Here is a 15,519-nt window from a genome sequence, read left to right on the forward strand (position 1 = left end):
AAAACGTAGTGGAATATAAAAACATGATTTTATTTGCTATTCAGTGAAGCACTGTGATTTCAAGATCAATATGTAAATGCATCTTTGAGTGCACGCGGCCCGGTAAAGGCGTGAGTGCATTTTGTCGTAAAGCGAACTCTTCGTGACCTACTGTTTCAGAGTTCAGACTGTGTAAACCGAAGCTTTCCAGGGATTTGAATAAAGAAATGCCTCGCGCTTCTGGCTCTGCGTCTTAGCGATTTTTAATAACCGAGATTAGTTACATAAATGTTAAGAATGCTAACGTCTTTGTTTTATCAAAGGAATTATGGAACGCGCTTAATATCAATTTGTAATGCTATTTTTAGCGAAAGTACTTTATGTAATGGTATTTTTCAGTAACTTTATGATTGTCATATTTTTTAATTCTAAAAATATGAAAAGTTTATTGGATTATGAATAATGTCAAGAGACGTTGTCTTACATTATTTTATTTTCGTAAAAAATATATTTTCATGTGGTACAATTGAAGTGTTCGGGTAAAAAGTTTTAAGCTTTTTACCCGAACAGTTCTACGAGACTTACTTTTAAGAAATATCTAAATGTAATGAAATGTGTCATACAATCAAATCATGAACACAAATTAACAAATAATTTCTCATTGACTTGATAACCTTAGTTCAAAGTCGGTTGAATGCGCAGCATAAATTACGGCCTTATTATGAAACTTTTTTGACATTTCAATACTCAATTTCGTGGCAATTGAATGTTGAAACGTCGTTTCCTCACATTATCTGCAATCTATTGAGCAATTCGAAGGTATACTTTAAGTTTGGCTTCAGTCTTCCTGTTTACAACAAAGAAATTAAATTGATTGAACGCTTGCATGTTCTGTGGTATTCAAAGCTCGGCTTGACGTGCTTGAGGGCTGTAAGTTGGACTTAATTTTCACCAAGTAATTACTTGTAAAACCGCAGACGATTCTGGGAGTTTTACAAATGAATTGATTATTGATATTGGTGTTTTATTTACGTTATTGTTGTTTATGGTTTCCCTTTTTTTAATTACGAATGCAAATGACATAATTTCAGACTACTCCCGAATTGGCTCTTTATATAAATTTTAAAAGCTGTACTTTTACTATATACCTAATTATTCATTCATATTATTATTTTTATTACACGATTTAATGATGATTTAATTTTATCTGGAGAATAAGGTTAATAAATATTGTTTACATCGGAATTTATATTAGCATTCATTTTCTTACTTTTTTCATAGAAAAAAGCGATTGCTTTTCTTTCCAAGAATATTAAGTGAGAATACTAAGATATATTCTTAATAGAGATAATAATAGATTATAATATCCAGTGAAAAAATAGATCACTTTAATGCAAATCTTCTGTAATCTGCAGGTTTAGAATTTTCTTTGTAGATATTAAATAGTTTCTTTAACACTGGCATACTCAATTTTCTATTTAAAAATACATGATGTTTGAGACAAACTTTTGAACAAAAATTGAAATAGAACATTACAAAAATATGTTATAGTTATTTTATTAAAAGAAATACAGGTGGTGGAGGTAAAACTTTTAGTCAATGTGTTTTGTTCACCTTAAACCGGCGTCGACTCGAATGGTATCCGGCGAAAAAGGAATCTTGCAAACTTATAAAAGTATTCAAAGATAATAAAAAAGTTGTTAACATTTTCAACGCTAAAAGTGTTAGTACTATTTCACCTTATCTGATAAAACTAACGAACATCTAATGCAATCAAAAACTTGAATATTAGATAACAGTTGTTTAACCCAGTAACCGCGGTAATACTCGGCAAATTGTACTAAGTATACGCTGTCAAAATTTGTTGGTATGCGGTACGAACACAGGCTGTGCTCACATAAGTCAAATACGACTTAGCCTAAGTTCTTGTGACAAAGAGATCCAGACTAAGGAGCCAGTTTCGGCAGAGAAACTAGTGACTTTGTATTATTAATGGTTCGATACATTGTATGCGATAGTCAGTGTTTAAAATTAAATAGTATATATAAAGAGTTTTATACTAATCAAGTTATGTAAATGAGAATTTTTTATAGAACAGGAAAATATCGATTTTCTCAACATTTTTTTTAGTTCGTTTCCCTGCAACGTTTTATAATATAATACCCATTTTTAGAACCTCTTCCATATATACATATTTGAAATTATAGGCATATTGATACCACGAAGCGCAAATGAGTGAAACCAAGAACAAATAGCAACCATACTTTATAACGATTCACAGAAGCAAATAATTATAGTCAGACTTAATTCACGGAATTATTATAAGAATAAAGAAATAAAATGAGCTGTTTTTCTGAGCTCTTCAAATCTAAATACTTATTAAATCTTTTTTTTTTTTCCTTACTCAACCATTTGTACTTGGCAAATCTAAAAGAACATTTACCTATTAAGATATTTTACCTGCTAAAGATTACCTTCTTTTAAAATATAATTATGAGTAATTAAACATATATAAATATAAAAATAAAAACTGAAAAATATAAATATAAAAACTGTATCACTGCTACTGCTCCAAAAAGTTACATTTACCCATCTTACAAATTCTCCCATAAAATTAAAAGTATAGGATAAAACAACAAGTTCAAAAGTGATTTGCTAATGATGTTTTTATTACGGACCCGCTTCCACTTCGCGAAAGAATCTGTTTTACAGTGAATTTTCATTAACCGTTGTTTAGCTGTACGAAAACGGAACGAATTTCTAATAAATTTTACATGCTTTTGCAATTATCCCTAGAATAGAACTTTTAACAGAAAGGTATTTTAAACAACTATAAAATGCTTTTTAGTAGATATTTGTAATAATAAATTTAACAGAAAACAAATATTATTTACGAGAAATGTTCGACACAATTGGGTCACGTTCCAGGGGTAGTTACCACATCATCACACAAACGGCGTAATTTTTATACATAATCCAGTGACCCGTATCTCCCTCCACTCTTATTTTTCCTGTTTTAGAGTTTTCGCAGCTATTTATAATTTAATAGGTAGTTTATTTTTAACAATATTTACGGTAGCATTTAATTTTATATTTCAAACTATGTAGTGTTATTTTTTACTCACACAATAATTGAATGATTGTAACCCCTAACAATATTAATTGAAAATAACTATTCATCAACTCGGTTATAATACAAAGGTAACTAATACACAGAATACAAAAGCTAATACATTAAATTTGATACAAGTACATACTGTACAAGGAACACGTATTCGCAACGCATAGAAGCACATACTGTATAGTGTATAATCTAGCGTAGAACACGTAGCGAACATTAATTTAAAGTGCGCTACAATCTTCAGACGCTCATCATACTAATCGTCCTAACGTACACAACCGTCAAAGGTATGTACAAACTACGGAGTGGCAGTAAATCGTGATGGTACCCGGTCCCTCGCAATCGGTCGAGTCACCGGGGTGGAATTAAACGATTTATCGTAGTCACGGAGTACGATTTCCAGGGAACCCTGTCACAGTTCGCAATAATGGTGTTACATGGTTCGTAGTAAATACTTTTAATGCCCGCTTTATGACTTAGATTTTTGCGGCGTTCCGAATTTCGGCGGTGTAGTTGTTACGATTTATCTAAGATGAATGAAATATGCTTGCCCTATATTATTCACATCTGTAAATCTTCGCTTCTGTTAAAGACACTGTTGAGTATACGTATTGATTAATTCAAATGCACTGTTGGTTAACATAGCATTGGAAATGGATTACAGTGTCAAAAATAGAGATAAAAGATGTCAGGTAAATGATGACCTTCATCAGGCCAAGGCCTTTCTAGTTTGAATAGCCCAAGATAGTGTGAATGGAAAGTCGCACAACGAATCATTAAACAGCTCCATTCAACATTCTACATGACTAGTGACTACGAATCAAAGCCACGTACACTTAACATATTGTGACGCCGAAGAAAAACATGAAAGAAACCTTTCATAAAGAAAATCACACGATCTCTTTGAGAAAACATTTTAATGTCTCATTATAAATTGTAATTAATTTTAAATATGCTGCATTCACGTACGATAAGGAAAATTATTATTTATTTGACATTCTTTCAGCAATCATATTTCAATGTGCCTCATTTTGTGTGGGCCTCCACAGGGACAATATATCAACCCCAATTTATTTTCTTCTGAAGTATTTCATAACATTCATATATTCTTCTTTCATGTCTAAATACTTAATAAAAATAATGTTGCCAAATTATTTAGCCGTCATTTTTTATAAGGAATATAAACAATAAAATGGAGATGATATTTACTGCTATTCTCCATAACTTTTACCGTACCGCACCGTAAAGCACCCTATTCCCGAAAGCCAAACATAGAAAACATAACTCCAAAATATTTATTATATTTTCCTTCTTGTGAAGAAGGATGTGAATTTATGCGTCATACAGACCGTATGGTAATTAAACAATAAACAAAATGCTAATTAGTATTACGATGGTTACAGTCGTTTGGATGTAGAAGTTAAGATAAGGTTTAAATAAATAGACTTGTCCACAACATCGCGCAGAGACTCACTTCATTTTCGTTACCTTCAGTACCTTTAAGCTGTTGTCACATTGTTGACGTAAATATTATAAGAAAACATAAGAAAGAAGATACTTTGGTGTGTGATTGTATTTGCTGTGTGTGCTAAATCAAATATTTTCCTCGTATAACATTACACATGTTTTATATTTTACTAGCTTCCGCCCACGACTTTGTACGTGCATCCTCGTTTTTCCCCGTTCCCGCAAGAATTTCGGGAAATCCTTTCTTAGGGGACGCCTACGTTATGACATCTACCAACATGCCAAATTTCAGCCCGATACGTCCAGTGGTTTGGGCTGTGCGTTGATAGATCACTATATCAGTCACCTTTGAGTTTTATATATATAGATATGAGTAAAGAATACTATAATTCCCTTTTGAACAGAAATATACTTATTTCTTATCGAAGCATGATTGGGTACTAGAACCCTTGTAGTCTTGTCGTGTTTAACATTAAATAATCGACCATTTCTTATTGAAAACACACATAACTGTCGACATATTGACGTTAAAAATTTTAATAAAACTTATTTCTTGATCTTAGGTGCACTATTTAATAGTTATTAGTGTGACACAAGCTTGAAGGCCGTATACAGTATCGTGAAATCGCCTTGTATTCTCAACACGTCGCCTGCTGCGGGGAGACGAGATACAAATCCCGAGGGACGCGACGAATCTGTTCCCAGTATGCTTTCATGTTCACCTTAGCCTTATTTATACGCGATTCAATGAAACATTGCTTAGTGACTCGAGATGATGTAGAGGCACTACATAACGAGCTGTTTTCTTTACACTTATTTTGAACGACGTGATATGTTTAGCATAAAGTGGTTGACACATTTTTGGCACGTATTTTTACACGTCTTTTACAATACTGTTACAAGGGTGAAGAGAAAATAGATATGTATTATAAAAACTGTTTATATTATGTTCATTAAAAATGCAACAAAATATTAAGATTTAACATAATTTTATGACTCTACTATTATTTTTCTATAACATACATTTTAAAGCATTCTTTTTACACAAAGCAAATCGTGAAACAAAATAAAACATTTTCTATACAGTTAATAATAATGAAAGTGAATCACTTACTTAACACAGCACTTGAAATACGTATCGTGCCGCGTGAGAAATCCTTTCATAGTACGGCCACGAGCTTTCCATTCAATTTTCACAATATCAGCTTTTAATAAAGTGATAAAACGATTGCGCCAAACACGCGATACAGTTTTTTATTTGCAGTACTGTTCGACTATGCTACAGTTTGTTTTTTCTTCCTATTAATTCATTCTCGGTAAAGTCGTTCAATTAATTTGTAGGGCGTTCATACAACGATGTAGGTAGGTAGTGGAGTATTTGTTATGATTTAATTGCATGTGTTGAAGGTTTTAAAATATGATTTATTCTTTTGTGGTTACTTAATTACTATCATATAAATGTCAAGTAATGAAAAAATAAATAAATGTTCTAAATATTATGTTCCTACAAAGCTTATAACTTAAAGGAACAAAATCTTTATCTGGGGGCACGGTAGTGCCCCCGCCAAGACGAGCCAAGCGAACAAGCGGGCACTACCTACCTTTTCTCGAAGCGCTTCGACGTTTTTTTGAACCCTCATAACTTGGGTTTGGATTATGCTAGATCAACAAAATTTTCGGGATATATTGTCAATAGCGGACTTATTGAATATATTAAGTTTTAATTACATTAGCTTTTATACTTCAGATTTTATTTATATCTAAAAACCGCTAATTTCGTCACTGACTCACTGATGATCATCAAAATTCTTAAGGTATTTCCTAATGTCCTAGAAAGCTGAAATTTTGTATGTAAGCTAGTATTAGCACACAAACAACAAAAAAATTATGAAACTTGTAACTTTCATCCCCCAACCCCTTAAACTAGGGGATGGGAGTTTGTATGAGACCTGTAATTTTAAATTAAATTTTGATGACGTTAGAGGTCTAATCTAATAATCTAAAACTTGGTTCCCCTAGATATATATATGTATACTGTATAGGTACTCCTTGTTAAAAAAAAAGAAATAAATAAAACTTTAATCGACATTTAAAATTTTGTTACAAACAACTTACAAAAAGAAATGAAATCCCACCAAAAACATTTTCATGTAAAATGTTGCCAAGACGAGCCCATATGACTCGCACTGTCAAAAAGTTATCAGATCTCATGTAGAGCCAAGCTTTTAACACTACACGCCCTAACTCTACAAGGCCTAACTTCACAAACTCTACACCTTAGTCAAAATATGTGGCTTGGCCGTTCGTTACTACAAGAACTATTGTATAACACAAAAGTGAATTAATTTTTCACCTTACGCCGATGTGAATGTAGCGAAATGGCCAAGCCACATATTTTGACTAAGGTGTAGAGTTTGTGAAGTTAGGCCTTGTAGAGTTAGGGCGTGTAGTGTTAAAAGCTTGGCTCTACATGAGATCTGATAACTTTTTGACAGTGCGAGTCATATGGGCTCGTCTTGGCAACATTTTACATGAAAATGTTTTTGGTGGGATCTTTTTTCCCATTATGTTCAAAATGCGTTTTATATAAAAAATGGCTATAGCGTCTTATTTATAGATACGACGTTACTCAACCCTGCTCGCCAACAATTTCTCTTCACGCCCTTATTTTCTTTGCTCCACAGATCCCACATGATCCCACCCAGTTTGATGATCCGCGACCCGCAATACCACAGGATTTAACACGATTCAATTCATAAGTAAATAGTACTTGGGATTCAAACGAGTTGTCACTTGAATATATTGCTATACGCAAATATTACGGCTTTGCAATATTTATTCTGTTTTTTGCAATAGCTTTCTTATATCAATAAAAACGATTTGATTTATTTTTGCGTTTATTTTTCATATCAAATACAAGTATAGGCTTTAGTGGGTTTGTATATTGGAATGAATTTCTGTCATTTTGATATAAGAAGTTCCTAGTTCGCTAGGCGATGTTACATTTGTTTTAGTCCAAGATTTTCTTTGGTCAAGTAGGTCAGCCTTCCGTGACTAGCCTAACTGAAACTGTCTTTTATTAAACTCTATCGGGGATCGAACCCTCTTGGAAATGTTAGCACTTACAGCAATATACTATGGTATACATAACTATTTTCTAACAATCCGGAAGGAATAATAATTGATGACTAACGTTGTATGCGTGTAGTAATAAATATACCTAAAGGAAGGAAAATCTTCTGAAACAGTATGGGGAAAACTTATTAATATCCATCACGTTCGATACAAACAACTTCACAACTACGGGCTGTTAATATCTATTACTTATTTTTCCTCCTCATAATGCCTCTAAGGGTTCGCGTGATTTATGATATATGCAAAGAATGAAAGGATCTTTTCTTCACCATAATTCAGCCCAGTTGAGATTAGAGGCTTTCCGTGCAAGGGTGATATATACATTGATAATATTTTTATTGAACGGGTTATTTGATTCATATAAAACATTCGTCTTGAAATAGTATTCATAAAAATAAAATGAGGTACCTAGTTTACTATGGGCATTCATTTTTTTACATAACCATTGAATCTTTGTAAGTAATAGTCAAATTTTAAATAAATAATAGTCAATATGAAATATTTCAACAGCCACGTATGTTAAGACTTCTTTAGTTGGCAGTTTTCTTCTCGACAGAGTTACCTTCTGTGTCCTCAATCGCGAATTAATCAATTCGAGGGAGATGAGATGACTCTTGTTTAGTGGTTTTGAAAATTGACAAATTGATGGTAAACATGATTTATCTTTGAGTATAATGCCTTCTGCAAAACAAATTCTCCTTTCCAATTCAATTCTTTCATTCATAGGATGTAAAAACAAATACCAGATACTATTATTAGTTAAATTTAGTACTAATTCATTTGCGAAGCACGGAAGTCCAGGCTTTCGTGTATTAAGTAAATTGATATCGAACTCATCCGTAGTCAGGGGCACGGCTGGCCAAACAGTCTACTAATTTATTATCCATAAACTTTCCAATCAAGATGGTGATAAGACACGTCCTTTCACGTTTTACGAGATTATGTACTGCTTGCTGTTTACTATTAGCGCTTGCGTTTTCTTACTTTTTATCTGAGAGATAACGTACCTAATTAAATTACTGGAAGTTGTATATTTTAAAATTGAAGTTACAGCTTCAATTTTAAAATAGCCCGATTCGTTTAAAATCTTGGCGAATGTTATTGAGAGAGGGATATAAGTTTCAAATTGGCTTGTTTTTTGTCTTATAAAATTAGTGCCAACAAACGCTTTATGAGATCATCCAGACAAGTATGAGTTATGCCACAGAACATATAACCTTTTATATGTTCGGTGAGTTATACAGACAAATTGACATATCGGAAAACAGAAAAGAGCGATATTGTTAAGAAATTTTAGAGCGTAAATAAAGACTTCTTCAATCTCTACTTTATGATGTAAAAGTAGTTATTGATATGCTGGTTCTAAGTGCTGGTTAAACTAATCAATAATTCTCGCCAATAAATAAATTAACTGCTAGAACTTTACCAATACAGGATTTAATTTAATTATAAAAAGTATAGTGCTAAATGCCTGTTTTATATTAAAGTTTTTAAGCCAGCGTTGCCTGATAAAAGCTGAAAGGGGAAGAAACGGACTCAATATGCATACTAATTAGTTGCAATGACTTTCTGTTGCGCATTACTGGCGATCCGTGACTCAGATTATAATATTGAAGAGAAAATCGATATCTTACTTAATATTTGAATTTTATAATAAATTAATTTGCATTAAGAGTGTTATGTGATTTCTTGTGTGTGGATAATATTAATATTTGAAAATATTGCTTTATTTTAAAGAGCATAAATATAAAGCTAATGGCAGTTTAAAGCTTATGAATGCAATTATAGAGAATCCCACAAATAACTTCTCTCTTGTGCTTGTTAATGAGATTATATTTTATGAGTGTTATCACAAAAAACAAGGCCATCTAAAATTAAAAAAGCATTGATTTTTTATCATACCTAGGAGGATTTCTTAACAAGTCTCCATGTACTATTTTAATTAACGCTTTTACAAATATTTATCTCAATATAGAAATAATAAAGATTAAAAAGCTTACCTTTAATTAAAATTACCATTTTCTCCAAAATGAACAAAAGTTTGCTCGAACATTTTTAAGTAGGTATATATCTACTGTTTCATTTCCCAATTCATGAATTTTCCAGGAATCGCGTTTGAAACAACAGTAAAATAAAACAACGTAATATTTGCAGTCTCATTTAATTTATTACTTTCATTATTATGTATACAGACTTACGTAGGGTACATCAAAACACACGCTGTATATGAAATTAGTCTGGAAGATATAAGTTTAAGAGCCAGCGAAACATCATATTTACAGGCAGACGAATATTTGTATCCGGACTGGGTTCTCCGGTACCAAATCTGTTTGATATGCTTTGAACGTATGGCTAAGCAAACATCCACCAAATGGAATAGTATTCGATCCGAAACACGTTCCGGATGAACAAGGATCTAGTCTAAACCTAAAATTTAATACGGATATGTTCAACCACGAAACGCCTAACACGCATGTAAATGTACTTTAGATCTTTCCAATATTGTCATAGTTCATATAATTTAATACTTTGTAAGTACAACGCTATATAGATATAAAAACTCGGCTTAAATTTGAATAAGCGTCTAAAAATGATAAGTTTGTAACGTATCGTGACGATGAAATATTTATTCATTTAGTTATCTACAGTTACTAAATCGATTTCTCTATCGCTAACATCTAATGATATCTTTTAACTTTGTATACAAATGTGCTACAGAACATTTCGTAGAATTTATTGACATAATAAGTAACAGTAAAGCGGCTTGTAAAAAAATCTAATCTATTTTAACTATTTACATATATTACATAATTGTGAACGTGAAATAAAAACTGAAATTGCATTGCAAGTACTTAATATTACTAGATATTAATCAATCAATAGGAATGTCAATTAAGTAGATATCCAGCAAAAAATCCAAATAAATTTGAAACCAATAACGAATATTATTTACTTGCATTGCAATAAACTACAAAGCTAAAATACAATCAAATAATAGACAATGATAACATGAAATATTATTGTCATACTCTTCAAAGTTTTGTGAATAAGTCTGTGTGATACGAAAGCTTAAACAAAGTAAATGTATATAATAATACTTAATCTAATACTAATGAAATCAACTACTGTACAACTATGGCACTGTTTACATTAGGTACGTTATACAATATTGATAAGGATTCAAATTTAATACATTTATTGTTTCGGAATGATAACAGTGGAATTAATTTATGAAGTGTTCATATAATAGCTATTTACTGAGAGCACATATTTAATATACGATATCTCAATAAATAACCAATTAATAAACCATCACATTAAGTATTTACGGAATGTTATAATTAAAGCCCATCAATAAATTTGTTACTTACGCTAATTTATTTATTACAATAATTTAGTTGATTATTATTAATTTTAAAATAATTAAATTCAAGCCACAATGCTTTTACTTTAATTTGTATATTTGCATAGATATTGTGATATTCGTTATGCAGGTACGTAATAATAATTTATTACAACGTGTTGTAAAATTTAGTTAAAAATCAACAATTGTTTTCCTAGTCATTGAAGATAATCTAGTATAAATAGATGAATAATACAACGTCGTAACGTAATCTCTGATGCGTATATTTTTACTAGCACCGCTTATAAAAGAACTTAAATAAACCTATAAACGTAATGTGTAAAATTATTATGGCAACGTATTATTTTGGTTACTAATATGAGAATTGATTCTCTGTAGCAATTATTTATTGTTTGCTCAAACAATGATAAAAACACAAACAAAAATTACCTCATTTCAACATGAACGCAACCTTTACATTCGATTTTTAAATTTAGAAAAAAAAAAAAACAATTTATAGCCAACATACTGGCCACTAAGAACTCGTCAGTTTAAAAATGTAAGATATGTATCGGTAGTTCACTTTTGCAGGTACTAACAGTTTTCTCGTATGGATATAATACTTTTAATATCACTGGTAGTTTCCACCTTTATTAATGTTAGGTACAATATTGTATTGTAGATATGGGTCGTATGGGGGATGTGATGTCAATATGCCTTCCATTGGATTTGACACTAGCGACGCAACCACGAAATCCTGTGTACAGAGTCGCTGGGAGTCCCAATGGTAATGACTGTGATCCACCTATCATACAAATAATGCATTAGATTTTAGAATTTAATTTGCTACTGCAGCTCGTATCATAATCACAATCATAATAGTGTACTAATAATTCCATAATTATTAGTGATATTCGATATTGATACCATATCAACATCGAATATCCGTAGCCACTAATTATACATTTTCATAATCTAGCCTTTGGAATTAATATAAGTTCTACAGTGAATATTTTGCATATTGTTAGAAACTTCCTATAATTGTTTACTATGCAAAACATTATTAAACTCTGTGATTCTTTGTAAAACCAGGCATAAGTCTCTTATATGATATTCTAATTTCTAATACATGAAGAGATAATTAATGTTCAACTTACCTATCCACAGCTTAGGATTGGCTTTCGAAGGCACAAGCAAAGATTGCGAGTACCCTCTAACGGGCGGCGTGTCATCCACTTGAAGCATTGCAAGCCGCTTCCTCCTCCGCACAGTCGCAGTATGCCACATACCATCATCAACCCTCTCTTTAGACTCTATACTTTGAAACCAATCCTCATGCACAGCTGAATTAACCTCCTTGACATCTGTATCAGTATAAATCAGCTGAAGCTTGCCGAAACTAAGGCCGAGGCCAATGAAATCTCGCGGTCGTATGCCGATTTTACGCCGCCACAAGAGGAGACCGGAGTCGTTGGAAGTACGGAATTTAATCTCATATCTTATACCGCGAGGGCCGTGATTCCTAAAACACATAGTTTGTTGTAAATGACTTAGCTACTATGATAGACTTAAGCGAAGCCAAGGATTTGTAGTTATAGAGCACTACAGGATTATGGTTTATAATACATTGAATTTGACATATTATATTACGTATATGTATGTAAATTTTGTATGTTAAAAACACCAATGTAAACGTATTCAATCAAAATACACTGAAAGCATTTCACGCAAGTAAAGATAAAAAGTGCCTAAGCAGTAATGAATTATAAAAGCACTCGAAATTAAAATAAATTATCATCTCAAGTCTATAGATAGCTGCATTCAAATCACTTTTCCAAATGAGAACTATTGAAAATGTTAATAAATAATTGAGATAACTTTATGCAAATTAGTATGAAAATAATTAATGATATGCAATACAAATACACGTCTACGCGACAGCAGTTTTGAATTTATGCTTTTATGCAAATATGCGGAACTTTTGCTTAACTTTTATATTACTCCCGTAGAGAATTTCGCCCATTTAAAACTAAAGCAATGGCATTTAAAACAAATGATGATATAATTACACAAAAATGCAAATAAATTAAGGCAATTACTAGTTTAAAAAAGAAAGCATTGAACTTTGACATTTAAAAATAATATTCTTGAATGCTTCAGCGTTGTACCGATAAATCAATATCATAAATAGGAAAGCTTATTAGACTCATAAAAAGGTAGAACCATAAAAAGCAATTCATGCAAACATCAATCAGACCAATGACCTAAATTATACGCTCTAGCCGATTGAAAACTCGAAAGCGACAATCGATCTTTAACTTCGACTTGAATATAATTTAACAAATCGCACCCAACTTCAAATATGACGAGGCATTTCGCATATTCCGAGGCCTAACCAAGTCACGTACTAGCACTTTAGTGTGATCTGATAAATCAACTCAATTTACAAAGGCTAATGAAGCGAACTACGCGAGCAAACTTCCAATAGGCATGGATAGATTTGTAAACATAACTTGCAAATACTAATACAATGAAACAATAGCCAACAACAGGGACAAGGGTGTCATATATCTATTGAATTATTTACCTAATCTATTATTGTGGAGAATTAGTACTTATAGTTATATCTAGATTATCGACAAATTCATCCTTCGTATGCTATCTTACATCGTAATTTCCTTCACCAAACAGCACGTTAGTGGGTAAGCTAGAAAATAAATATTTAGTTAGTGATCGTTAGTATTTATTCGAAACAAAACAACAATTAATATCTGAGCGATTCATCTGTGAAATATCTCGAACATAGCACAGCTAGAATATAATTTCCCAAGTAAATTTGCATAATATGTACGATCAGAATTCATTGTTAGAGCGGATTATACCACTTTAGAATTCCCCTCAGATGTTATATTATAATTATCGTTCATAAAGTGTGATCATTTACAAAGGCGCGTTATAAAATGAGCGTTGTTCATTAATACCTGCGTCCTCCACGGCTTCTGTACGAGTAGTAATTATTTCCGTCGAACCTAATAGGCGCTTCATCGTTCAACATCTCTACTTGTAATTGTACCTCGCAGTTTCTCCCCTCGTAGCCGTCGCGGCACATACATTTGTATTCGTTTAATAAAGGTATGCATGTGCCGTTGTTCTTGCATGGCGTGAGACCTAGTAGTATTTTGTTTTTATCATTACAACGTTTTAATAGCTTTTGTTTTACGAGAACAATGACTTCTTATCAAAATTTATAAATGCCATACATTATCAGTATTATTAATGCTCAATATACATTTCAAAAGCGTTCAAAAAGTCATTAAAATCGCATATTTAAAAATTTACCAGAATGATAGCTTAACTAGAACTTAAAAAAAATTAAATCCGTAGAATAAATCTCTTCATAACCAGACTACTTGTTCAATAAAATTAAACTTGCAATTTAGCTAGCATTAAAGCAACGCCGGTCCTATTTATAAACTCAACAGGATCTAAAGCAGAGCGTATTATGAATGATAATCCTGGATGGAAATCTCTTTAATAAATTTAACATAGTTTAATATCGTTCAGACGCTTACCATCCCCGCAAGGCGGGCCAGTATACTTGGTGACCCCGCTCGTAGCACAAGGGAGTCTCTCTTCATCTGGGACTACACTGCACTTGGCTGTGTCCAAGCTATATAATGACAAGGGATTTCCATTCACGAAAACCTGTTGAATTGCGCCTATAAAACTGCTGGTCACTCCCGACATTTTGTGAGGACGAATGTACGAACTGAAAAAAAGATTTCACGTCAACACCCTTACCTTTCAATGGATGAAAAATTTCCTCTACGTAATAACGACTGAAAGAAAAATGCTAGCCATCTTTACATTTATTTAACTACACTTTTCCTACAATACAAAACTGCAAAATAATTATATTGTGATGAAATCCAGTGTGTATTTAAAAATACATTATGGTTTATGAACATCCGTCTTTTCGTGAAAGTTGTTTGAAAATAAAATAAACAATTTTAATTACAGAGCTCGCAAGAGTTTCCAAATATTTAATTTAAATTTCTGTGGCTATTTTTATATTATAATGCCTGTATACATTTAGATGCCTATTTTTATAAAAAAACCTTTCCTCTTATTTTATTTTGCCTTCAACAGCATAATTCATTTTATAGTATAAGCCGACTTTTATTGTAATATTTCATAAGCAACCTTTACTAATAAGTAATAATTTACACATATTACGTTCATTTCAACGCGCTCATTCATAAAATTCATAAGAGCAGCATAATAAAATATTTCATGAAAACTATTAGCACCTCACATGATTTAAAAAAAAATAATTAACTTTAATAATAATATGTAATCCCATTATATTAATTTATTAATGTGATTTCACATTATTTATAATGTGAAACCCGGAAGAAGAACACAACAAACCGTATTCATCCTTACTATCAAGGATATAACAAGGCATTAGCGT

General features: G+C 31.9%; 1 protein-coding gene across 2 annotated transcripts in view; it reads right to left on the reverse strand.

Annotated features, from left to right (window-relative positions):
• Positions 1-9,847: 9,847 nt before the first annotated feature.
• LOC123697447 (agrin-like) overlaps positions 9,848-15,519 on the reverse strand; it is a 126,008-nt gene continuing 120,336 nt past the window's right edge. For both annotated transcript variants that reach the window (XM_045643977.1, XM_045643969.1), the window contains 4 exons: positions 14,618-14,814; positions 14,027-14,213; positions 12,203-12,567; positions 9,848-11,850 (listed from right to left, as the gene is read on the reverse strand). In XM_045643977.1, coding sequence (XP_045499933.1) covers positions 11,705-11,850; positions 12,203-12,567; positions 14,027-14,213; positions 14,618-14,814 — 895 coding nt within the window. In that variant the 3' untranslated portion in view covers positions 9,848-11,704. The remainder of the gene's footprint in view (positions 11,851-12,202; positions 12,568-14,026; positions 14,214-14,617; positions 14,815-15,519) is intronic.

Source organism: Colias croceus, chromosome 1, assembly GCF_905220415.1.
Source record: "Colias croceus chromosome 1, ilColCroc2.1".
NCBI classification, from domain to species: Eukaryota; Metazoa; Arthropoda; class Insecta; order Lepidoptera; family Pieridae; genus Colias; species Colias croceus.